This window comes from Triturus cristatus, chromosome 3_2, assembly GCF_964204655.1.
Source record: "Triturus cristatus chromosome 3_2, aTriCri1.1, whole genome shotgun sequence".
Taxonomy (NCBI): Eukaryota; Metazoa; Chordata; class Amphibia; order Caudata; family Salamandridae; genus Triturus; species Triturus cristatus.
The window spans coordinates 1,156,922,929-1,156,950,330 of record NC_140584.1 but is presented as its reverse complement, the minus strand read 5'-3'; the positions used below and the strand labels follow the sequence as shown (position 1 = coordinate 1,156,950,330).

At 45.0% G+C, this 27,402-nt stretch overlaps 1 protein-coding gene across 2 annotated transcripts in view; it reads left to right on the top strand.

Annotated features, from left to right (window-relative positions):
- LOC146859316 (E3 ubiquitin-protein ligase TRIM39-like) overlaps positions 1-27,402 on the top strand; it is a 149,555-nt gene that overhangs the window by 37,258 nt on the left and 84,895 nt on the right. For both annotated transcript variants that reach the window (XM_085649984.1, XM_085649985.1), the window contains exons 2-5: positions 325-420; positions 12,429-12,659; positions 14,858-14,880; positions 17,148-17,263. In XM_085649984.1, coding sequence (XP_085506110.1) covers positions 325-420; positions 12,429-12,659; positions 14,858-14,880; positions 17,148-17,263 — 466 coding nt within the window. The remainder of the gene's footprint in view (positions 1-324; positions 421-12,428; positions 12,660-14,857; positions 14,881-17,147; positions 17,264-27,402) is intronic.

Here is a 27,402-nt window from a genome sequence, read left to right as displayed (position 1 = left end):
CTTGTCCACATCATGCATCATACGGTCACCTAACCTTAGAACAATGAGATGTCTCCATTGTTGCTCCGTACAGTGGTCCATATCTGCTCAGTGAGATCACTGTGTACTTCCACCTCCAGCACACAGACCTCTATGGATAATGATGCCCACTCTTGCTGCCAGTAAGCAGACTAGGTCCTATAACTATCATCACTCATCTCAATTTGCAAACACCTTTATATTCACTGAGTCTTTAAAGTGTTGTGTTACTCAATGGCAAATATGTCTTCTGAGCGAGAGCCCTATAAAGCGTTACCCTTAAGTGCTATCTTTTCTTTCTAACAGAGAACCCTCCAGAGCTGGCAAACATTTTTGGACAAAGAGTTGGACGAACTCAAACTGTTTACATCAAATCAACGAAAGAAAGCAGCTAGGATGGAGGCAAGTGGCTGCTGTTTTGGCAAGAGTGGCTGTCATTGATTTTGCTCTTTATATGGTTTTTGAAAAGCAAGAGGCAAAACAGTAACAACGTTGATAAGGTTAATCGAAATTGAATCGCTGATTTAAAAGGGTGGTCACAAAAAAGGAAGCAACGGTTTGCAGAATTATTTTACTGTGACAGCAGTATGTGTGTTGTTAACCTTTATGTGTGCTTCAAAGCCTCTACTTTGATCCTCCTACACTTTCAAATTGTACTTCCTAATGCTTGTGGCAACTCATCATTTGGATCGTTTCATGTCTCTCATTTTGATTCAAATCCACCAACACGCTCATATAAACTTGCTAACAATCAGAGGGAGCTCCTCCGCTAAGGAGGCACGCCTCACTGCCTTCAGACAGGAAAAGAAAGGGAAAAAAATGCTAATAACATAATGTTCTTATTATTTGTTTCCCTCCTGCTGCAGCAGCTTGAGGGGGCAGCGGGGCTGGAAAGCAGGGGAGGAGAGTACAACCCTCCTATGTGCGCAATGACTGATTGGTCGGCCCTCTCGGGACCCCCAAAAACAGTCCTGCAAACCTCCCTGTTCTCCATGCAGGTTACATTTGCAGCCTGCATGGATCACATGCCCACCACTCCGGTGCTCAGACCAATCACAATGATGCATTGCAGTGTTATGATTGGCTTAGGGGTGGGAGCCTGGCGGCCTGCTTCCTGTTCCGACCTGGAATCGGACACAGGAGAGCAAAAGCAGAGACTCTGGACCCGGCGGCGGCAAGATAAGTGTCATTATTAGTAATTGCCGGCCGCCCCTGCTAACAATGTTTGTATGTATGTGGTATTTATATAACACAAACCTACCCAAAGGCAGAATGATGAACGTGGCGAAAGGGAAGGATACAGTTGACCAGTGATTTGAGAGGTAGGTGGTTTGTTGTCTGCTCCTGCATCAAGATGCAGTGTTCTTTAAAGCAGCGCGTCTTCAACTCTTCATCAGATTCAACTGGCTTAGGAAGGTCCTGCTCCATACTGGGATGTTCCAGTCCTGGGTACCTAGATTTAAATGGCCTGCTGCCTTGTTTTTTTCGTTTTTAAACTATCTCAAGTCTGATGGTGTCCTGACTGCGGGAGTGCTGCGAGCCACTGAAGATGGTGAGCGTATGTCATGTTTGAATGGGACCAGACACCTCACTTGCCAGGCAGATTGGTGGTGGTTCAGGTTGTGATAGGTGTAAATGATTTAGCTGAATCTGAACATGGCTCTGACTGGCAAGGGGAGCCTCTGGAGTAGAATCAGAATGGCAGTGATGTGATCATAATTCTTTAGGCTCTATGATGGGATTTGCTGCAGCATGCAGGAAGCCCCTACGGAGGGCCAGAGTGTCACCTAGGAGCCTATGGTGCGGGATGTTTTCACCATCCAGATGGGAAGGTACAAGCGCTTAGACGCAGTTCGAAACTCCCTTTTTGAGAGAAACAGCGTAACTTTTTTATGAGTAGAGTGTTGATACGAGGCCGTCTTTGTTTTTATGGCAATGTGTTCCTTGAGTGTGAGGATGGTGTCAGGGTGAATCCAAGTGACATGGTGATGCTGAAATTTAGAAGTTTATGGCTTGTAAGATGAGCTACAATATCATAGGGTTCCACTGTCTGCTAGAAAACTAAAGGTCCAGGGAGATAGGAGAGTCATTGCATATTGTCCCATCACACAAAAAAGGTACAAAGGCTTTAATTTAGAGGCGTCGATTATCAAGAGAACAGTGGCTGACCGTGAGGAGTTCTATCACTGCAGCAGTGCTTAATTTGAGCTGGTGGTTTTCGGTATGCGGCACTGGCACTTAATCGTCAACACCAGCGCTTAAAGTGCAAACTCAACCCAAAGGTTTCATGAGCACCAGTAAAGGACGCATTCATTTTTGGCAGGCAGAGGAAAATTAAGTGATATGCCCAGAATCACAGAATTTTGAGTCTACGCCAAAACTCAAACCTGGGTCCCCAACTCCAAAGTCAGCAGCTCTGGACGTTACGCCACATCCTTTCCCCACTTGTAGGGTTTAATGGTGTAGTTGGTTCTGATATAGGCGGTGCAAATTGGAGTAATGGACTGGTGTGAGCTACCTCTTGACGAGAGCTCCAGCACTTATTTTTTCACAAATTAACCACTTGACAGCAATGAGTCCATGTTTATTCTGGCTGCAATTACCAACAACTCCAATTCTCCAAACTAAAAAGCAATCTTTGCCATGTTGCAAGGCAGAGGGGGGCAAAACTAGAGTCTCAAAATAAGGACCCTTAAGATTTGTACGTATCATGGGACGATTCTATGAAGGGAAAGGTGTAGGAACAAACCCTTTCACTTTCAATATATAATAGCGACCAGAGGGTTGAGGCAGGAATAATCTGCACCTGTCAATACAATATATGGATAGTAAATACTGGTGCAAGAAAGCAAGGAGTACACCCTTCTCTACTCCAAAATTGGAAAAAGCTCGAAACCAACATAAAACTCAAAATGGTTCCGCACTCAACGATAAAGTATGTAGAATTCAAATGGAGGACAGTCTTTGTATGCACATCGAAGAACTTCCAATTCAATGTTGTTTATGTTTTCAAAAAGTTTTTTATTGGACTTTCTTTATATAAAGACAAGTCGGTCAGATAAAATCCAGTAGCCGACGCGTTTCGTCCCAGAGGGACTTTTCAGGGCTCCACAGTGTAAAAACGTACATCCAATCCCAAGCTTTCTTTTGATATGGCTTAAGTCCTGGGGTCACACATTTAATATATTGTGTGTGCCTATTCACGCATCTGGGTGACCGATGGTCCGTCAGTGCATCTGCTTCAACTAACTTCGAAGTACAAACAATTTTTTTTATTGCAGATGATCAAGGAGACACACCAAGAACCCTAAATGGACTGCAGTATCTCTGGAACATCACCACCTTTATTACCCGACTCCAAGTTGGGAGGAATGGGGCACCAAACACCAGTTAGAGGAGCACAAAGGACCAGCAGCGGTGAGGTAAAAAAGAAGCCATGACAATCAATATCTCTACCTCAGCCTAAATATTCTCCAGCGGCATTCAGAAGAGGAGAATGTGAGGAGAGATATGGAGATAGCTGGGAAACCAATGAAAAGACAGGGCATCCAGCCACGAGTTTTCAGACACAACCTCCCTTACCTCTCTATGCAAAACTGGGGAAGGAGGACACTGTTTGTAGATGACAAAAGATCCATCTATGGAAGGCCAAAGTAGGTTGAATGCTCCTGAAGCACCACCGGGGAGTGGGTGTACGTGTGGGGACTGAAACCTCCTCCCGAGAGTTGATCTGCCTCAGGACATACGAGGTCCATCAGGAAAACAAACAGATTGTCACACAGTGAAAATCAGCAGGTGCCTGCAAGTGAATTGCAAACGCCCAAAAGTCCTAGAGAATGACTAAAAGATCAAAAGAATTGATCATCTGCCACATTTGACCAATGGCCCTGCAACTGACCATCAATGAGACACCCCCACCCTAGATGTTGATGGCCATAGTCACCCAGTAGAGGAGGCGACAGAAGAACTCTGACATTGTGCAGGACGTTCAGAGACGAACCTTGAAATGGGATCCCGCAAACGCCTTGATCTTTTAATCCAGGCTTTCTGGTTTCCAGTAACGAGACGTGTAGCACAAATAGCATGAGGTGAAAACAAGCCCAGGTGCCCAATATCACGGTAGCTACCTTGAAGCCCTGAATCTAGAGCCACCTCCTGGCTGAGGCAGCAGTAGCCATGAACATCAACATTAGACTCTCTTGCAGACTGCACCTCCACTCTGCCGATAGAAAGAAGATAGTTCCAAGTCTGTTTGGAAAAAGCAGTGGCGGCTGGCGTTGGCTCGCGGTTGGCAGGGAGGATGCAGGTGCACGGGGGGATGTGATGTGGTTAGGGGAGGGAAACAGTGCACGATGTAAAAAATAAATAAATAAACACTTATCTTGCCGCGCCGGGTCCCGCGGCTCTGCTCATGCTCTCCCCGTCAGACTTGAGGCCCAGGAAGCACCGCCAGGCTTCCCTGACTGATCATAATCCTGTAATGCAGCATTGTGATTGGTCTGGGCGTCCTGGTTCGACGCTCAGCCAGGGAATGGGGGCCTGAGCATGTTCTCCACGTAGGCTGTATTACAGCCTGCATGGAGAACAGGTAAAGTGCGCATGACTGTTTTGGGCGGCCAAATAGTCATGTGCACTTAGGAGTGGGCAAACCACTCCTCCCCTGCCCTGCTCCGAGAGCAGAGCAGCCCCGTTCATCCGCCCGCGCGCAAAGCAGCAGGAAACTCAAAGTTATTATCATTTTATGTTTCCTTTACTTTGCACTGCTTAAAAGCAGTGCGGCGATGCTCCTCTGCTGTAGCAGAGGAGCCGGCCTGGGGAACAAAGCCTCTCCTGAACAAAGATTATATTGAACTTCTACAGCTACAACAAGAACATTGCCCCTCCAAGTGAGTGCAGACTTCTTGGTGTCAGTCTGTTTAAAAAAGAAAATGAATAAAGGTGTAGCAAAAACTGCCCCTGAGTTGGAAAAGTCAGAATACAGAACTGACGTTGGCAGGACCCCTCCCAAACCTCAGCAGGTACTGACTGTTCAGGTGGTCTGGGACATGAATGGAAGCATCCTGCAAGCCGGGCATCCACCAAGCGCAAGGTGATCATGTTGAAGGCTAATGCGCTGGAGGAAGATATTTTCTTTATTCAGGTCAATGAAGGGGCGAAAGTCCCTAGAAGGTTTCAAAACCAGGGACAAAAGAGAGTCACTTCCTGGCCCTTGCGGAAGCAGAGGCACAGGAACATTGGCACCTCAAGACAGAAGTGACCGGATCCCCGCCCCACAGGGCTTGGTGGTGGCACCAACATCCTGGGGATTGGGGTCAGGAAACTCAATAGAATATCAATATCAAAAATATAAGAAACGGCATAGTTCTGCCGAAGCCTGAGGGGCACTCAAAATCAATCTTGCATACTTAATAAAGACATATGTATGGAAAAGACCTGCATGGTAAAGGCAATGTGTGGTAAATGCGTTGCGTGGTAAATGCATTGCGCGGTAAACCCACTGCGTGTTAAAGGCATTGCGTGGTAATTGCCGCCTTGTAAAGCAAATCAGCAGTATCACTGCCTTGTGGGAGGCAGTCTAAGAGAAATCCTTCAGTAGTGTTAGCGCTGCGTATGTGCCATAAGTCCCACAAAAGATGGCACCACAACTCTCTTCCAGTTGCTTCCTGATCAAGTTGACCTTTGGTCCCCGCCTGCGTCACCCTTTCCTTGGGCCATTAAATGAGTGCAGATTAGTAATTCAAATGAGGGGACATTTCACCACAAATGCGCCTCATAAAACACTTAGCCGCCGGGCTATTCTTGGTCCCCAATGACGTATATCCGGTTGCACTTCGGACATTACTTTATGGCAGGCACTTGAGAGATATAATCTCTTTCAAAATAAGAAGCATGCTTTCTGGTTGTGTTGCTGGTTTTTGAAGCATTTAAAATTGTTTGCTTTGAAAACAGGACGGTGAATGATGGAAATCTCTGCCTCAGTGGGAGCCAATGGTAAGAAGCAGAACTGGGCACGCTCCAGTGCACTGTCTCAGTTCATTTGTAAATTCTAGGGGTGGGCGGAATTTGCGAAGTTCACTTTCGCAAATTATCACGAAAATGTAAAAAATCTCCGCAAACACGCGGAAATATCGCGAAGATGCGGACGTTTTTTTCCCACCCGTTCGTGGTATTTTCTGCATGGTCGCTCCTCGCCAGCTTACCCATGTGGTTGCTCTCGGGCGCAGACATCTTGTTTTCACTTGTCTCGCGGTACATGATCGCGAGAAGAAAGACGTGATCGCACAACGAATGACGTCACTGCAGGCGCGAGACAGCGCAAATGGCTATCAACAATCCAACATCTCATGGAGAACGTGACCGGATCGGGAAAACTTGTCGGCGAACGCGGGGATTCAGGTAAGACGATCGCGCGCATGCGAGAATGTATTATTTTACAGCGCAAACAAGCAAAAGAATTCCGGTAAAATGCGGATGGTGGAAATTTTGACATTTTCGCGCTCTCCGCGGAACGCGAAAATGTCAAATTATCGCAATTTCCGCGACCGGAACGGAATTTTAAGCCCAGACCTAGTAAATTCAGAGGCCAGTCATGTGCAAATCGGTGTTATCGACGCCCTCTTCAGCTCAAAGTCAGTACTGCAGGGAACAAGTAATCATCTTTCTTCGAAATGTGTCATCGGCTACGTACAAGCAAAGAATAAGGTAATGGGGGCTTCGAAAGGGCACAATCTTCTCAATTTTTTGTCTCTGATTGATTTTAGGAAATACTTGTGCTGTAGCATCAGCTTTAGTTTCTCTGATGTTTAATCTAGCAATATAACATTTCGGTAGCTTTATGATGTGGAAAACCCAGGGAAACTACACAAATAGCTGGAAACAAAAAACCTGTAAAAACGATTCTCAAAATAATGCTAGCAGAAAAGACACCTGTTTTAATTTGCATGACCTCATTGCAAATTTGGCCAAATATTCATAATATGAACTAACTATAACAAACACAACTCAGTATCTTCATCAGCACAGAAGATTTCAAGCAAGTTGTGAAGGTGCTCAACGTTTGTTTGACACACTAACATACGGAATTTTTGCCGCCAGGCCGCTCGGACGCTTCGCTTCTTTTATAATGGATGTCATTGACTTGTCTTAACGAACACGTTGCCAGACTACTACTAGCGGGAATCTCTCCCTTAAGATACTTTTTATGCATATCGGATTTTTACGCGACTGGCGGTACGAAGTTATTTCTGATCGTGGCTGTTTTATCTTGAAGAGACAGTACTAATCTGTGCAGTCCGACTGACCCTGTATTGACCGTACCGGGTTGGAATTATCACCGGTAGTGGGCATCTACTGCTATTTTGGCATTAGCTTCAGCCCTGAAGATTCGTGGTTCACACTTCCCACGATGAAACACGTGTCGGCTGGTTATGCTTATTAAACGGAATTTTCAAATCATACATGAATGTTTTCTTTGATGCATTGTACTTACCTGTATCGATCAGTGATTATATAATTGTATGTGTGCACAGGACCGGTCTTTTGCTCAACGTTTGTTGTTTAGAGATGGAATCAGCAACAGACTCACTGAAGCAGCATTACAGCCTGGTGCAAGATCAGTCACTGAGTAAAGACAAGCACTCATATAAGACCTGCACTGAATGCTCCTACAGCTGCCAGTGGGAGCGAGATAAATCCATTTGCTGTACCATTTACAAAGCAATAGATCTCAAGTAACTTCCACACCTCTACATCAGTCTGTCTGCTGCAAGACGAAAATGCCCACACATGTTGGTTGTTCCAAAACGGAAAATATTGAAACCATCTAACTATCCTTGCCTGGTGTATGGCCTAATAGCCTTGCAACAATATTGTTTATACATCCACGTGGGTGTTCAGTCTTCATTCTGCAATTCACCTTATTTTAATGAATTAATCATGTTGTATATGCACTGCAAAACAAAAAACAGTTAGTAAAGACATCTTTAAGTATTTGTTTTATGGAAAAGAGGGGTTATAAACAAAGAGAGGCATGCCTGTTGAAAATGAAGAAAACATTAGATAAACTATTCCAAAATCCAGAAAAAAATATATTTTGAAAACATGAAACCTTTGCTGTAAGACAACTGGTAAGAATGGTTATACTATCTATCAAAAGTCAGGTTAGTGTTATAGAATAGAAATTACCATCTGTTGGCCATTTTTAAGAGTTTCCGATATTCTCTCATGTCCCTACATTGCACAATGTTTGGGAGAAGTTTGGCTCAATGATTAGAGCGGCAGACCCTGATGCAGAGGTCTAGCCCGGGACCAGGGTTCAATTCCCCGCCTCGGCGGGTCTTGGGCTCAAAAATTCCACGGACCTGATAATTCTCGCCTCGGTGCCATTCCAATCATGGAGTCACACTCTGCAACTCTGGTCAATAGCTTGCTTAATCTCCACAACGGCCCCCACAACGCTAAGGATGCCTGGCCTCCACCTTGGGGGTGCCCAGGAGTGGACGCCTCACAGGGAAAGCCAGGATGGGTTCCACAGCGGTATTCGTACAAGCGCCTTGAGACCCTTGCGGGTGAGTAGTGCGCTATACAAGTATCAATTTATACCAGATGCTAAAGCATATTTTTTTGGTCAGTTCATTTTTTAAATGCTTTTTTAGATTCAGTACCATATTCCATCCATCTGAAGACCTGTATGTTAGTCTTTCCGATCTAGTCAACTTCTGGGCTCTACATTTTTTGTTGAACCTTTATTTTGGTTTTGGAATGCCGCAACAAGCTGGGGCCACAGTACACCTGAATGTTTTTCCAAAATCCGTAAAAATCTGGGCTGCTTTTTCTGTGAAACCTCAATACACAAACTCCTGGGTTACGCCATTCACTACACCTAGATTCTTTTTTGTTGCTTTCTGGATCACCCAGTTGTGGACATTTTACTATGGGTGAGTCTCACTACATGTGTCTCACCCACGGTAATCACATGGCCAATGGACTCAGTATGTTTACCACCAGTACCCACTTTTAAGATGAGGCCTCTGTGATGCAAAAAGAGTAAGGCGCACTTGGCTGGTTACATGTGAACATGTGTATACACACCTGAGCACACGTGTATCGGCTACATGTGGGATACTACTGTTAGTGTATACTAAAAGGGAAAGTCAGTGTGATTTACTATTTTTCTGTGGTGACACTTTGCTATACACATAGGGAGAAAACTGCCATAGAGTGCAGTTTCCTTCCCTTTGGCCTACAAAGACCTGTGACGCATCGTATTGGGGTGTGACCTGTGCGGGAAAATTACTCCTGCAAGCTCCAACTAGATATCTGTACCATTTATGGGTCATCTGGGAAATGTCATATTTCTCTGTCTCAGCTCAGGATCAGAGCCCTTATACCCTGCTGTGCCAGGTAATTTCATTTCTCTCCAGCCCAAGAACACATGCCTGCTCACACAAAGGGTTCAATTAACAGTGCTTCATCCAGCTCCTGAGGAGGAAAGGGGTGGGGCTGAATGATCTGCATCAATCAATCAATCAGCTTTCACACTGCTGTCACGCTATACCAGATATGGACCTGCCCTAGCCCTCCCCAAGCTCACTAAATAAAGGATGGATCCCAAACCTCTGCAGCCAGTACAGGAAGGGTCTCCCCTTTGAAGATTTAGAATGAAAGGACCTGCCTGCGATGTCAGTGATGGGCGGAGCTGAAGCCCCTAGAGGAGATATGACTAGTGACTCTTGGGTGAGACTATTTTGAACGGACGGATGGTACAGGGGTGGAGAGGTGACATGGCATCCTAGAATTGGTCAGGTGTACCTGGCATATGGAGCCTTCCTTTCCCATTTACAAACTCTTGCACAAGGGAGAGACTCTCTCTTGCCTGGTGATTTCTCTATGCTTCACTGTTGGATCCTGGGGCCACCATGGACAACTGGAAGTAAGAACCCTGATGCCCACTAAGGACTCACCCCATTTGACCACCCAGGACCAGTGGGTCTCCACAAGGGCCTGTAAGGCGGGTCCCCTAACACTCCCTGAGGACCCGTTGGAGGAAAGACCTGCACTTCTAATTCCAGAGACAGAGACCAGGAGGAAGGCTGGCATAAGGAGCCAGGAAAGCCAGCTCTCTGAGGATTACACTGCTTTGGAGGTGAGGAGGTCTGCTGCAAATGCCCCGGGTGGCTAGAGCATGCCATCATGAGTAAAAGAGGCCCAAGATCATAAAATTCGACCCAACGGGTCTCACATGATGGTATTTTTAAGTTTGGTGACCCTTGACCTTTTCTTTTCAAAGAAGCACATGGGGCTCTGCCGCCATTCCTTACCTTACGCTCAGGGTGGGTCAAGGCTCCGGGGGTCAGCGCAGGATTTATTTAATGATTTCCTCAGGAAGGGGGCATGCATGGTTCCCACTCCTCAGATAAAGGGAGGATGGGGGAGCGTCATTGCGGCCCTCCTAATGGCGGTAGCTTTGCCCCTGTTTTCCATGTCCATGCCTGGGCAGAACGGGGCGGCCACAGCAGAAGACTTTCCCCTTCCCTCAAGAACAGGCAGGGAGATGAAAGTTGCCGGATCCCATGGGCGCACTCCGAGGCTCGGCCCGCACGGGAGCCAGCAGGGCAGCAAGGGGTGGTCTCCCTCGACTGCCCCAATGAATGCAGGCATGGCAGTTACCCAAATGGGACCGCCCGTCAAATAAAAAGAGAAGAAAAAACATGAAAAGTAAGCTTTGTCGCTCTCCCAGCTTAGTGGGAGAGCCGCTGTTGAAAAATATACACTGCTTCTGCAGGAGCACCCCTAAATGCCAGGCCTTAAACTCCCCGTTTAGTGCATAGAAGTCACCTCTGAGGTAGGCCCTAAGTAACCTTAAGGGCAGGGTGCCATGTAAGTAAAATGTATAGCATGTACTTTTAGGTTTTGTATGTCCTGGTAGTGACAAACAGCCTATTTTATTTTTCACTACAGCTCACTTTGTGCATTCACTTAAGACAACCACAAACACTGGCCAGGGAGGAATGGAATATGCTGACGCTTACACTTTAATAGATAGTGTCCTGTCCAAACGTAACGGACTGATTCACCCCCCACCGACAGCCTGGCAGACAAGACTGGCTTGAAAGGCATCCTTGTGCACTTCAGAGAGCTGCTTTGAAGTCACACCCTACATCAAAGGAATTTTGATGTATAAGTACTGAGTCTCTGACCCTTTAAAATCAGACACTTCTGGATCTTGAACTGAATCTTTGGCAGAAGGACTGCTGTACTGTTTAAAGGACTCATCTAGACTTCTTTTCTGGAAGGACTACTTTTCTGCTTGTAGTCCTGCTGCTGCTCCCTGACTGACTTCCCTCCGAGTGATCTCCAAGGAGTTGCTGGCTTTCCTCCTGTTTTGTGAAGTCTCAGGGGCACTACAGACTTCCTGCAATTCTGCTGGTGCTGCTGGACTCTGCTTTCTGTGAGTCCTACCCTTTCCTGTGGTGCCCTCTCCAAGTTCTGGGCCTCAGAAGTGGGTTCTGCAACTATTTTCTACAAGACTGACACCTCATCACCACTGCACCGGTCAGAACCGATGCATTGCCCTTTGATGCCAATGCAGAGGCTTTCCGACAACTGCAGTTCCACAGCCTGCACAGCCCGACAGCGGTGCTCTGCACGGCTCAACGACGACACATTGCCTTCACTTCAGAGAAGCTTGATGACAATGCAGCACCCCGACTGCAAGGAAAAGATCAACGCATCGTCTCCTCAGCATCAATGCTTTGCTCCATCCAAGGTGTTTCTCAGTGGGCCCTGCGTGGGTCCTGTACCTGGCCTGTCCTCCATTGTGGTCGGCCTGAACTTTGATTTCACCGGTCCCTTGTGACCTCATGTAACCTTTTGACCGCTATTGCCTTTTAAGTACTGTTTTTGCATTTGATCTTTAAAAATGTACATCTCGACTTCTACTGATTGGATGTTTGGCGTTTGGGTCTTATTTTCACAGATAAATATTTTCTAGTTTCCTAAACATGTTTGGAGTCTTTTGTGGTGTATTCATTGTGTTACTGTGTGTGTGTGTTACTCAAATACTTTACACATGCCTCTTTAGATAAGCCTGGGTGCTCTGCTCCAAGCCACCAGAGGGTGAGCACAGGTGATCTTTTAGAGTGTACCTAGGTTACCCTGCCTAGAGGGGTGGTTCCTGCTTGGCCTGGGTGCATACCTCAGCCAACCGGGAATTCCATTTCTAACAGTGACATAATCTGAAACTGAGAGGTGCATTGTGATTTAGGGCACTGGCAAGTGAGGTCAGACCTTGATATGACCTTGTGGAAGCTTAGTGGGACCATACATATTATGTGGGTCATGTCTTCTCAAAGATCTCATACACTATTTAAGTTTTTCTAACCTTCATTATATTTTCAAACCTTGTCCAGGATACCTTCAAGAGCCAAAGGCAGAAGATTGTGGGTGTGTTCGAGGAACTGCAAAAGTTCCTGAAAGAAGAACAACGTCTCCATCTGAACAGACTAGAAAAGGAGCATAACGAAATACTGAAGAGAATCAGGGGGAGTATGACCCAGCAGGAAGGACAGATGTCCTACCTGAAAAACCTCATTACCGATCTAGAAGGGACCATCCAGCAGCCGGACCTGGAGTTGATACAGGTGAGTTATGGCTTGGTGCGATACCTGCCCTTTCCCTGTACCGCAGAGCAGCAAGTTGACTTGCTGCACTGTATCACTTCTTGATAAATATGGCCTTTAGTTTCTGTCTTGCATGTGCTTTTCCCTCCCTCTACTGCCTTCGCTCTACTGCCCACCAGTGACCTAGGGACAAAGGTGACCATAGTACCAACAATACAGGGGAACTACAGGCCTGTGCCCTGAAACACAATTGAGGGTGAAGATGAGGGGAGTTCAGTTCTCCTCAGGTGATGTGGCTGTGTCTACAAGAAGATTAAAAGACCCATAGCCGATGGAGGATTCTTTCGCTCGAGATCTCACAAGTAGTAAGGGCACTTGGGCTACAGCAAGCTGCTGAAGGTGACTACGCTAAGCTTTTCTAAGAGTAAAAATGACACCAACAGCATCACTGGATAGTCTTCGGAAGTAGATTGATGACATGATGATTAAACTGACTGATGTCAGGAGCAAAGTGGGGACAATGTCTACAAAGTTTGCTTGGGGGGTCAAGAAGGTAACTCAGGTTCTGGCACAAATTAGATGGACACATTTGCAACTGCTTAGAATAACATGCTCCTGATTTCCAATGTTGCACCACCATTTCCATCTTTAATGGAAAGGGGTGGGAACCTTAATCTGATGGGCAGGAATTTGACAATGGAATTCTTCTCACACTGTCTCTGTCTACAGCCATAGCAATTGCCTGTGAGGAGCAGGCATGGCAGTGTGATCAGGCAGGGAACAGTGCTACTAACTCTGCACCAGAAGGCACAGGCAAAGGCTCTGTGACAGGACACAAGGATGGTTCAGGTGCCATTTTGTTTTCTTTTGATCAGCGCAATTCTCGTATATATCTAGAACAATAGCTGTGGGCCATCGTACCAGAAGATCTTTGCTTGACCACCTTCCACATCTTCCATTCACCACTGACGGCGACCTCTCCTCCCCCACAAGTACTGTTTTAAATGTAGATGAAAATGAGCTTTGTCTTCCTCCCTTTGTTTGAACTATGCACATCATTTATTAAATAATGGAATTTGGACCTACTGACTTGTTTTTTGTATCTGATGATCAAAAGAGATCATTTTTAGCGCATGAGGGTACAGCTTGAGATTTTCTAATTAGTATCTTTTCCAACTCCCGGAAGCACTAAGGGGAGGATCTTCTATAGCTAGTGGCTTCGTTGTTATTAATTTACAAGGAAACTGCCCGTCGTACTCCCCTCCGAGCCATAAGTGTTCAGTCGTGATCGTTTCATACATTACTTACATACTGGTGGCTAATTTATTTGAGGCTTGCCCTGCTGGAGCATCACTTTATTTGACGCTCCGGTGGCGCCTCTCAATCATATCTATGAGGCGACACAAAGTCACCCTGCATGGCTTTGCATGGCCTCATGTATATGGAGCAAGACAAAGCAGAGCAAGTTGCTGGCTTGCCTCACTCTGCATCAAGGAGGCGTTCCATGAGCGGTGCGTTGAGTTTTCCCACGCAGCACCCATGAATTTTGACGCTGCCACAGATTTACTCAATTACTTGAACCTGGGGCAGTGCCAAAACCTTACGCCTCCTCAGAGCAGGCGTATTGAGGAGAAATATTTTTATTTTTCCTCATTTTTTCCTCTTTCCATGTGTCCTACATTCTGCAGCAGACATAAAAAGAGGAAACACCTCTTGTGTCCCTTCTGCACAAGAATAATCCTGCCTGCAACATAGGGACCCTTACACCATGATGCAAGGGTGTCTACGTTGGCACTAGGCAGCAAATTGTGCGCCCGCACAGAGAGAAAGGACAGAAATGCACAATTCTTCAGAAATGCGGTGCATTCCAGACTTTTCTCATTGACATAGGGCAGTGCAACAAGAAGACTTGTGGTGCTACCCAATGCCAATTCCCATTAAACGAGGCCCACAATAGCATACAGTCTGTTTGTTGCATAGGGCTTTCTTTCTCTCCCACTTTAGTTTTTGTTTTGGCTCAATTTGTGACCCAATGATGATAACTGTGTATAAAAATAAAATAAGTAACCTGCATTTGACCATATGAGATTTTGAATTGGCATATACATTAATACTGCTTTACTCGCAATCACAGCGGTAGATCAATTTTAAATAAAAATGACAACCAATAAAACATGAATGCGACTTTAATACATTACTTATATTTTTCTTCTTAACAGGATGTGAAAAGCATCTTGACAAGGTATGAATTTTATCTGATTTTGTGGTATCTCATGTACTATGTATGCTGTGTCAACAAGTGCCTATGATACCTGATGATGGAAATGTACATACCTGAAGAAGGTGTGCACTGCTACTATACGGATAGGGTGGTGGGGGTTCCACTTATGCAGTTAGTTTTTGTCAAGGTGTGAAACACGATTAAAGACATAAGATGTACAAAGAACGTTTGTGTTAGAAGGTTTAATGCCTGTGAGAGATGTTAAATGGGCGTAGGGATTCTCTGGCTGACACTTTATACTGCAGTTTTGTCTCCATCCTCCCCATTTCTGTACCCAGTGGCTTAAAACTGATGCCACTCTTTGTTTCATCTTTCCATCTTATGCCTTATTTCCTTTTTTCTTTGTGTCCTTTCCCTGCTGTTTCCAGTTTGTCTATTTGTATTTGTCTCCTCTTTCTTTCCTTAGGTGTATACCTAGAGCCTCCATCACTTTGTCTCATCCATGGCTTTTCCTGCTTTTGTCTATTTTTTCTATCTCCTACTCCCTTCTCTGCTTCCTACGGTCTCTTTTAGCCTCTACTTTGCCTACAGTTGGGTTATCTATTTTTTCTCTTTGCCTCTAGCTGCCCTCTCTGACCTATATTTGTTTCCTCCGTGTCTACCTTGGCTTCCTTTATCTTCTCTCTATGCCTTCCCACTTCCTGGCTCTTAAGACCCCTGCTTATTCCTCTTTGCCTCTTCTCTCCTTCCTCAGGCTTACTTTTATCTCCCCTCTCTCTCCATTTCCTTATTCCCTTTCCATTGGATCATGCCCATTAGCTCTAGCTTGCTTGCTAGGACTCAGTTTAGAGATCTAATTATTCTGGCTTTAGCTTCACTGCTTAAATTAAAATGGAAAGATAATTTTTCAAAATGTCATTTATCCTTTGTAACATTTTCTAACAATCTGAATCAGGGCGCACCGGCTACCCCCAAAGGGTTTCCTAACAATGATGTAGAAGTGCGAAACAAGCCCCTGCAACAAAAATGTGAAGAAACATGATGATTTTTCTACATGTCAGATAATCACCTTTTAAAACGCAAGGAGTTCCATAATTTAGTATCACACTAGAAAAGTCACGTCCTCTAATAAAGAACCAATAGTCGTAATAGCTGTTTTAAGTGATCAACTAGGATTGGAAGGCAAGGCCCGAATAATCTGGATCTCAACAAGGAATGCAAGGAGCACAAGAATGAATATGGTGCCTTTCTTGGGTCCTCTTGCGTAAAGCCATTAGTTTCACTGATATGCCCCATGACATGGTACGTTTGTGGTGGGTGAAGCCGGGAAGAAAGAGTGTACTATAACTGTAATGGACATTTCACACTAAGGGCCTTATCACGATGAGGCTCGGTTGTAGGCATTCCGAGCTGCGGTCAGAGGCTTTCAAAGCCTCATCACGGTATCAGTTTCGACTGCCACATTACAATGCGTGCGGTCAAAACTGAAACCGGTCGGCCATTCTGGCTGGCTTCTGACAGGCTCCAGGAGCCAGTTGGCCAGTTGGAGACCAGCACGTAATCCCAATGGATGGCGTTTCTGCTGTTGGGATTATGATGCTCGGTTTCTGACAGGCTTTCCATGCCGGGCTTTCCGAAATGGAAACCCTTTCTCCCTGTGGCCTCCGGTTGGGGGCTGAGGGAACACCTATGGTGCCCCCCGTTAATCCCTGCACCACATGGCAGGCGCCTTGAGGTGTCTGCCACACAGTGCAGGGATAAACAGAATCTCCCATTTCTCAATGGGAGCTTGTGCTATGGCCAGTTTACGGCCGCAGCACAAGCACCCATCGAGATACGGGAGTATGCGCCCGCACCCTATGGCCGGTTGGTCCCTAGACCATGACTGTGTCGGTCGGAGGCAACTCTAGCCGACATCGTAATGATGCACTTACTGTGCACTGAGATGTGCACATTCCTTGTAGATCCTTATACACATCCATCTCATGTGACAAGTCTGGCACAAACTGGTGCAGAGCAAGGTGAAAAGACCACATGAAAGCACGACTGGAAAAGGGGCCCACAGTTTGCTCAGCTGTGTGTGAATACCATATATTTCCCCTTTTGATGAACACCTCACAATGATTTCCAGATGCTGTCAAAATGTGGGCTTAAATTACTCTGTGCAAGATTAGCTAGAAAAATACAGTGCAATAAAAAGGCTCTTTACTAAACGTTTTCTATTCATGCAAATAATAAATGTTAACTCTATTGTAATATGAAATTCCCATGAGTGATCATCTTCTTAGGTGTGAAAATGTTAATGTTCAGAAACCAGAGGCAGACACATCTCAGCAAGAAGCCAGAATGTACCAGCTTCTGGAGCAGCGCGTCGACTTGAAGAAACTGGTGATGGACTATATGGGTAAATCAAGTGAATTTCATGCACTTATAAAAATCTGCATCAGTCAGTCATAATCACTTTATCAGGTTAATAAAAACCTTATAACCACACTAGAAAAATCTCGTAGGAACAACATTAAAACATATACAAAGTTCATTTACGATAAACTAAATTCAACATGAAAAAACCCATCCTTTTGATCTTTTAAGTTAAGCCTGCGCAAAATTCTTTAAAAAATAATTCTTATGCACAAATGACATCCAATTTGAAAAACATTTCATTGCAATTCTAGAGGAGCTCAAATATTTCATAACATAGAGGCCCTTCTTTTCCGTTCCCTAACCGCCGCAACTAAAGAACTAGCAGTATGAGAACTTTCCCATGTATTGTTCAACATCTGTAAATACACTAACACAGGCCTTACCTGCATAAAACTTTTATCCTTTAAAATAGGTACTAAAAAACATTTGAGAATATAATGAGAGTAGTCACAAAATATGGTAAAGTGCAAATGTCTTGGGTAGAGAAATGATCACACGAACAAGGGCCCAAATCTTTCACCTTTCTCCATCCCTGAGGTACAGCCAATTCATATTGCTGGAGGTTGAATCTAAATCTGTTTAAAAGGAAGCGGCGATAAGGCTTTGTTATGACATTTAAATATGGTTCTATTGTTGGAGCTGTTTTCAATAAAAGATGTTCTCGTACCATGGGTTTCATTAACTCTCTAGCCTCTCTTTCAGTCTGCATCATTTTCAGAAAAAGGTATTTAACCCACGGTAAGTTTGTTTGGAGAATCAAAACGTTTGGGGCGTTAAATTCTTAACATAACCTATCCAGGGGATGCTACTTGCTCTATCCAAGGATAAGCAATCCCGGGTGATCTCATCACCACCTGGATTTGTCCAGATCCTTATCCAACTCAGGAGCGAGGCCAGTCCCATCAGGTCTGAAACAAAGTCTATACCTAACTCTTGATGGATAATGTAAGAGGGTATGGATTGCGAGACTAAGAGCACATTTCTGAGAAACTTGTTTTCCACTGTTTGTAATTCCTCAGCCTAGAGATGGCAATACATTTAGCTCTGTATATGTTGAGCATGGCTTGGATTGGCTGGGCCCCTAGCCTACACGCAAAATTAACAGCCGCTTCTGTTGATCTTACCATAGCTTTCTTTTGCGCCACCCATGAGCCCCTATCATCAAACAGTATCCCTACTGAATACGAGAATGTTGTCACCCTTGATATTTCAGTTCCTTCTCAGAGATACTTTTTTAAAACTTTTTTGGTCTAAGGCCCATGGTCATAGTATCAGATTTGGAGAAATGAACAGTAAGATCCAAAGATCTCATATAATCCTCAAAGGAGTTCAGGAGACTCTGGTGCCCAACTGCTGTACGCTCTAATGAGACCGCATCATCTGCATATAAAAGAGCAGGGATTGACCGGCCCCCCGCTCGAGGGATATCTTTACAGGCTGTGCACAAAGAGGAGTCGAGATTATTTGTATGTAAAGTAAACAACAAGGGAGCTAGAATACAGCCCTTTCTGACTCCTCTTGTGATCCGGATGTGCTGGGTATCGTTACCCCTTTGGTCGTATCTCACCGTGGCAGATCCCTGTGCAGGTCTGACAGAAAAATTACTATACATCGGTCCAGTCCCATTTCAATTAATAATCATTTGAATCTGTTTACTCGGTCAGAGGCCGAGGGCAGGTCCATAAAGGCCAGATGTAATGTCCCAGTCTTAGCAGCTGTGTATTTAAGCACTGGTCCTTAGTACTCCTACCGTTCCTGAAACCATATGCAGATTTGATAGAACATTGCTCTCTTCTAGCCATTCTGTTGATTTACTAAGGACCACTCTCTCCAGTACTTTGACTGCTGAATTGATCAGCGATATGGGCCTGTAACATTGCAGGTCTCCTCTCAGTACCTTCTTAAAAACAGGTATGATAATAGATTGGGACCAAGACCTCAGCAAACCATGCAAAGAGGCCACATTAAATACATGGGTCAAGATTTTGGACCAAAGTGCCACGTTCAGCTTGTAAAGGTCAGCCGGAACACCGTCCGGACCCGGAGCTTTATTACTAGTCATCTGCATTATTGCCTCCCCTACTTCCTCATCAATAAATAACCAGGCTGTATGTACTCACGTCCGATGTAGGGGGACGTAAGGTTCCCTCATCGCCCTGATCACCATATATATGCTTAAAATGAGTGACCCATTGATCCTCAGGTATGTTACATTCAAGTGGGCAGTTACTAACCTCCTGAGAAAAGAGGTTTCTTAACAATCTCCAAAAATCTAGCACTGTTCCTGGGGACATCCACACAGAGTAAATCATTCCAGGCTTCTTGTTTGATTTTAGCTTTACGATTTTCTACAACATGCTTGTATGTTTTTCTAAAAACAGCTATTTGGACTTTATCTTGGGGTGCTTGCTTTAAGACTTTTAAAAGCGTTTCGTGGGCTGTAAGGGTTTCTACCCCCTTTTTCGTGCTATCTAGTCAAAAACCAATATCATCCCTTGAGATTTCGCACAGATTGATAAGAAAATGATCCAGGACTACCTTGCTCCATTACAGCCTGGGGCCCTGATCTTTTAGCTTTACAGAATTACCAGTGATGGCCTCCCCAGTTTTTGCGACTACTCCTGTGCCCCCGCCCAACATAAGGTGTCTAAGATTGTGATTGCTAAAATGTGACCATTGCGCAGCGTAGGATACAACCTGGGGTAACAGGCCTGAAGTAATAAAAATATAGTCAATTGTGGAGTTCAAGCCTCTTCCCTTTAAAGTGGGGATCCTAATCTCCCCTGAGCTAACACTTGGATGTGAAAGATAAAACTCAGCCAAGATGTCCTCAAGAAACCCTCCTTGCAATTTTCGGGCCCAGAATAACAACGACATGACAATTCATTGTGTACAGGTGTATATTAAAATCCCCCAAGATTATTACAGAACAAGAAGTGGATTGCTCCTCCCTATAGGAGTCTAAAAGACATTTTAAATTACATAAATGTTTGTTTATAGAATTACTTTCAAAAGAGTTATAGAAATTAACAATAAGTCCTTTTGGCGTATTAAAAGGCGTTATTTGGACCACTAAACAGTTACAGGAGCCAGAATCCAGTATGCAATGGGTGCCTCAGAGGTTAAGGGAAATTATGGTTATTAAACCCCCTTTTGCTCTACCTGCTGGGGAAGGCAGGGCGGCTTCCCAGTAGGTTATATACCCATCCACCCAAAAGATATTTTCCATTTCCTATGTCTTTGGTAGGCCCACCACATCAAATTCCCTTAAAATGTCTGACCACCTAGGATCATTTTTTTTGTTTCTCAAACCCGCTGTACTCCAGCTTAGGACCCTTAGATGTTTGTTTACTTTCTCCTCGTTACTTTTAATGGAGCAGGGGGTAACGGTTCTTGAAATAACCATGCTCTGGCTCAGGTGGGGAGGAGGTATTGCAAGTCAATCGTCGGTATCCTACTGGCTCGGAGGAAGGAATCTGTTTGAGGTTTTTACACCTGCCCACCACCCATTTGTCTCTCCTGGTCTTGGGGGTGGTGTTAGGACAGTAGGGGAATCAGCCAAAAGAGGGAGCCCATTCCTATTTCTTAATCGATTAACTGATCTCTCCCTTGTTGATTCCGACACTAATCTCCTTGAATCACTAGGGCCTTTGGTCTGCGTACCCTCTTTGGGGGAATTAAAAATCCAAGAGGCAGTGATTTAATACCCTCTGGACTTGTGTGCGTAAGAGTGGGTCTCCTGTCTTGCCCTCCACTCTTAAGCACACGAGCATAAGAGTGGAGGTCAAGACAGGAGCGAGTCCTTTCTGATGGACCTTGAAGGTAGTTTTAGGTCTATCAGGATCCCTGCTGCTGGTCATGGACAGCATGTTCTACCAGGTCATCAAATATGTTCGTTTAGGTTTCCTCCACTGGATGGACACTTGTTTGAGACAAGGAGGATAACAAGTAACAGGATTTCAGGTCTGAGCAGTGACACAGTGGAGAGAGGTTAGAAATCATGGCAGAACCTTGTTATGGTCCATATTATGAAATATATGGAAATCAGAGTCAGTTACTATTGTGCACAGTGTTCACCTGTCATTTAAGTGCACAAAAGGTTGATCTGCTTCTGGTGTGAGCCATCTAAATGGTCAGTGTTATTACAGTAATGGTACTGGTGTCCATGGGCAGAGTCTCGCCAAATTAAATCTTTCTGAAGCCCAAACCATTGTGGGACGAGTACAGAAAAGGGGTGAAGGAAAGAGATAGATTTCAGATACACAGGTGAGTGTTTAGTGTGATAGATAAACATACTCTGCGTGTTGATAATGTTGTCATCTCTATGGCCAGACTCTTTAAGGTGTCCTCCAGTTATTCCTGCTACGCCTACACTGACCGGGACTGATTCTGTTGCTTTGCTCCAAATTGTAGTCGTCTCACTGACTAGTCTCTAGATATTCAGTGGACATGTGGGTAGCAATTGATGCAGCAATAGTTCACTCCACTCTTCACTCAAGTCTTAAGGACAGAATGATGTTGAGGGGCACACTGTAAAGACTTAATGACAGGTAGCTTAGTCTTCAAAGTATTTTATTCATCTGAGACATCCCAGCTGAGCTCCCAGTTCAACAGTCTCTTCAGTTCATCTCTCAACATTCCTTATCAAGCTGACATCATACATTCCATGATGTCAGCTTAGCCTATTCTCTACACATCTCCCCCTTACATGAAATAAAAATTGAACTCTTATAATAATTCCTATGCAAACTATATTGTAACAAAATCTAGAAGAATACAAAACCACTGTACAAACACTGTACTATAAGTTTCTAAAATTAGCTCCTAACTTTACACACATCACCCACACTTCTAGTAGTTCCATTCTCCAGAACTACCACATTACGTTTAACTTCTTTAACCTTACAAGGATCTGAATATTTACTTTCACCTTTATGCACAAAACCTTTCCTTCGCACCACAATCCAGTCTCCCGGCAGCAGCCTAGTGTAGGAAGGTGGATATCTGACTATGGTTACCCCCAACTTTTTGCCTAGTGTCTAGCTGGTTTTTCGACTTAGTTGGTCTGAGATCCTGCCATTCAGGGTCTCAGGCTGTCTGCTCTCTCTTTAAAATGGACTCCATGTACCCTAGGTACATACCCAATTGGTAAGGATCACCTTATTGGACCCTGTACAGTGTACCTTAGGTACCCAGGGCATAGGTGTACCCTAGGCCTCCCAGGGGCTGCAGCATGTATTATGCCACCCCTGGTCTGGCCTTCCAATCAGACACAACTGGCTGATCACTCAGCTGGGGCAAGGTCGTGTAATCACCCCTTGCTTAGATATAGTATACCTATATCTACCCTTATATATAGACACATGTGTACCTATCAGCCACTCCTATGGCAGGCCTTAACAATCCTGGAGGCAGAGTGCTTGGTAACATGTGAGATGGTGCTCTAGCATGAGCTGAGCCTGTCTGCAGCTTTCGGAACCATGTCCTTATAGCTGTTCTATGATATAGCCTACCATATACTCTTAAAGTGCCTTATAATCTTAAACGGTTATGGTAACTATGGTGTGGTTTTATCAAAACATGTCGTGTAAGGTGTCTAACACTTTGGAATAATACCCCCATACCATTTCTGGTGATGAGGATATTATTCCTCCCTTCTAGAGGGAGAGACATGTTAAAATCCTACTTTGTTGTTTAACTCTCACCAAAGCCTCAGCATCACAAAATGGATGCTGCTGCCACAGACACGAGTCTGACCTCCTGCTGCTGGGAGCCCTCCCAGCCAGGGAGGCCTGGACAATAGGTTTCCTGCTTGGGGAGGTGCTAGCACCTCCCCAGACAGACTTTAGTGTATTGGGGCAGGGAGGGCTGAAGGGAATGAGACATGCCTGGGGCACACAAGGTGTTCCATGCATAGTCCAGTTCAAACCGGTGCTGGGGCACTCCAGCCCCAGTCCTGGCGCGAAACTGGACAAAGGGAAGGGGGTGTAACCACTCCCCTCCCAGGTCCCACCCATAAGGCGTGACCTAGCAGGTATACCAGCCCCCCAGATTAGTATAAGAGTGGGAGCTGGGTCCTTAGGAAATTAGATTATCCTGAACCTGCATCTTGAACAGAAACTCTGGACCTTCGACATTCGACGAAAGAAGAAGACTGAAGAATCTCCCTTGTGGCCAAGGAGTGGCTACCCTGTGCAAACAGGCACCATCAAGAGACTACCCTTTGCTTTGCTGGAGTTCTACGAGGGACCGACTGCAGAGCCCGACCAGAGCCTTGACTTCCAGACTTCTCCGACCCTGATCCACATCCACAGCTGAGCTGAGATCCGTGGAGGCGACGAGAGACGTGGGACTGGCTACCTGGGAAAAGTGGCGAGTATCTTCCAGCGCAGGTTCTGAGGCACCCTCGAAGTTGTGCACCGGGGATTGAGAAGCCCCAACCCCAAGCACCATCTGCACCGAAGATCAGCCCCCCACACTCCACGAGTCCTGCGTGGGGCCCTTCTGCATTTTCCTGCTTGCTGCGTCTGTCCGGTTGCTTGCCCGTTGGCTAGTGGCCTTGGTGACGACGCTCCCTGAAATCTTCACTGCTGGTTTGGCTCCTCCAGACTGGCTCCCGCTTCCCTGCAAAAGAGAAGCATCCCAGACCTTCCTGGTCTGCACCAGAAGCAAGTCCAACTTCCTGCGTGGGTTCCACTTGCCCCGGCTTGTTGGGTCCTGACTCAGCATCGACGCCGCCGACAACAAGAGCCTTCGTGGGACAGCTCACCTCCTGGTCGCCATCGACGCCTCCTGGTCCCCGTGACTGCTGCGACAAGCTTCACCTTCACGCCTGCATCATCGCGACATCACCTGGTTCCTTCCTGGTTCCACGTGGTCACTGGCTAGTGACCTTGACTCTGTCCCTTCTGCTTGCAGGTATCCTTCCTTCTTGATCCCAGCCTTGGGATCCACCGGACACTCTTCACTGACCGCCTGTCAGCAACTTTCCTTCAGGCATCCATAGAGATCCACGACGAAACCCGACGCCAGTTCACCCCTATGCACCCGCAGCCTGTGGGCTAGGTAACTTGGGTACTTCGGTGCTCACAAGGGTAGTGACTATTCTAGTGTCTAGTTTCCGAGTCTCGACTCTCTAAGTGCTTCAGAAGTGTCCTTAAACTGCTTATTTCAAAACTGTACTATTTCTATCGATTATACGCATTACGCGTGAGTGTTTCCACTCTGCACACGAATCCCGTGGGCCTCCCACTTCCTAACTAAAGCTAGTGTAGTGTAGCCCCAGCGATTCCCTAGGCCTAGGCCTATTCTATTTCCGTGACAGTGGCCCTTATACCACTTACTTAGTATATGGTTTGCGTGGCCCCTAGGGCCTAACTGTATTACTTACCTGTGTGACTTAATGTATGCTTAAATAATACTGTGTTGTACTTACCTCGAATCTCATAAAGAGTGCTGAGGGTTTTACTAGAATAAATACACTTTATTTTATATATATATCTGTGTGGTGTCCTTTCATTTGGTATTCAAGGGATTATATATGGTATCACAGCTGGCTTCACATGCCATTCAGAGTTTAGCCTGAGACTGCTCTTGTCCATGCTACCACTAGGATAGCTGGTCTATAAGGTTGACATTACAACCAATCACCATAAGGGGGTTTGGACTGATACAAGGTGTACACTAGAACTAGTGACATCATAAATCAGGCCAACTTCTCACACCGAGATGTTTTCACACCCATCCTTTTATTGTAGTACGAAATATTCTTACCACATGACTTCATCACATTTCTCTTTATTTCCTCACGATCCACAATAACTTCCCCATCATCTTTCAACCACACTGGACATTCTTTAGAATTTGGGACCCTTCTCTTGAGGGAAACAAAAGGTGCAATACCATTTACAGAATGAGGAGTAGTCCTATGTGACCACATCAATCTCCTTAACTCCTTTTTCCACGAAAACTGATTTGCCAATGACAGTTGTATATTTTCCATAATCAAGCGATTCACTCTTTCCACCAGACCATTGGCTTGTGGACGGAAAAGAGCAACTCTTTCATGCACAATACCTAATCCAGTCAAATAAGACACCATTTCTTTAGACACAAATTGTACCCCGTTATCAGAAACAATGGTCTTCGGTAACCCTTCATCCATGAAAGTCTCCTCCAAAAAATCTATAACTACAGACGTGTTTACTTCTGGCACAATTTTGACTACGAACCATTTAGAATGGTAGTCTACTAGTACAATGATAAACTTGTTCGCAGTTCCTAATTTCACCATAGGTCCCAAAAAATCAATCGCTAGCTTTTCCCAAGGTTTACTAGTAAAACTTGACATTTCTAATGGGGTCTGTCTAATTACTTTAGACTTATCACTGTTGGCACATGCCACACAATTTTGTACCTTTTCCTCAACACTACGATCAACCCCCGGCCACCAAAACACCCATCTTACATCTTCATGGCACTACGTCCTAGATGACCTTCATGAATAATATCAAGAATTCTAGAACGAATACCAACGGGAGGAACAACTTGACTCCTCCTCTTGAGTTTACCTCCAACTATGCTTAACTCATCTTTGACCTTGAAATATTCACATATGTCCGTCCTTTGAGCATCCCTATCATCCCATCCATGCACGATCTTCTCCTCAACTTCCTTCATGATGTTATCGCCTTCTTTAGCAATTGTCCACTCACTAGCAACAATAGATAGTTCCCCATCAATTGACAATACCTCACTATAGTCCATCTCAGAAACAACTCCTTCCTCAGGCATCCTTGACAAATAGTCAGCTACAACATTATTGCTTCCTTTGACGAATTCAATCTCAAAATTATATTCAAATACACCTAACAACCACCGTGTAATACGAGGCGTGACATTCCCTTCTAAACCTCGCCCACCTTTGAAAATATATGTCAACGGTTTATGATCTGTTCTTAATATAAAGGGAATCCTCCACACGTAAAACCTGAAATGGTTAATTCCCCAACAACAGGCAAGAGCCTCCCTTTCAATCACAGAATAGGAAGTTTCAGCACCTTGCAACCTTCTTGATGCAAACCCAATGACACTCTCAACCCTTGGAATGTATGATGTCAGATGACGTGATTCATCGTGTAAGTTCACCTGATGATAGTCCGATGACATGTCCAAAATGCTAAAGACAACTCCCTTACCCTCCATAGTTAACATTTCTGAAATATTTGGTAATGGTTGTCAGTCTACCCAGATGTACTTATTTAAATCGCGCAAGTCAATACACATGCGGATTTTTCCATCTCCCTTAGGTGCCACAACAATGGGGGCCAACCATTCTGAGGCCTCTATTGGTTCGATGATCTGTTGTTCTAATAATTTGTCTAGTTCTTCCTTCAAGGCTTGTTTGGCACAGGAAGTGGCAGTCGTGGTATTGCGTTCTCCTTAAAATTGAAGATCGCGCACTGAGGACCGATTATAAAACCATGCTTATTGCTCGCGCGTCTGTTTTTTCTATTCCTCTTGCACCGTAATTTAAAGATGTGGACGAGTGAAGATCACGGGTCCAGAGATCGCATGGTGATCGCTAGAGTGTGATCACGAGCCGAATCGCGTGCTCACGATCACGCATCCATGATCGCATAGTGATCACTAGCGTGTGATCGCGAGCCGATTCACGTGCTCAGAGACGTGTGCCCCCTTGCTAGCGCGAGTAATCCTTTGACGAAGATGGCGGTTGAGGTCACGCGCGTCGATGGCTCGCGCCGGTGTGCCTCAAAGTTAACCAATTAGTGAAGAAAACTTTAATAATTGAGTATAACACGCAGTTCTTCTTCAAATGTGCATAATATGCCGATGGTGTCTATTACCAATTTAACGATATATATCGTTTGTTGTAGTTTATCGGCAGAGATAATAGTTGGAGCAAATCTTAATTTTCAGCAGTTCCTCACGAGTTCATCCCAAGGTTAATTAGTTAGGTGATTTCAAGTCTAATTAGTTTAATTGACAAAATCAATAATAGACACTTGCCTTTAGCTTTCACACGCAGGTCTAATTCGTCCAGGGGTGTCCCCTGCACAGTTCTTCCAACTCGTCACCAATGTAAAGACTTAATGACAG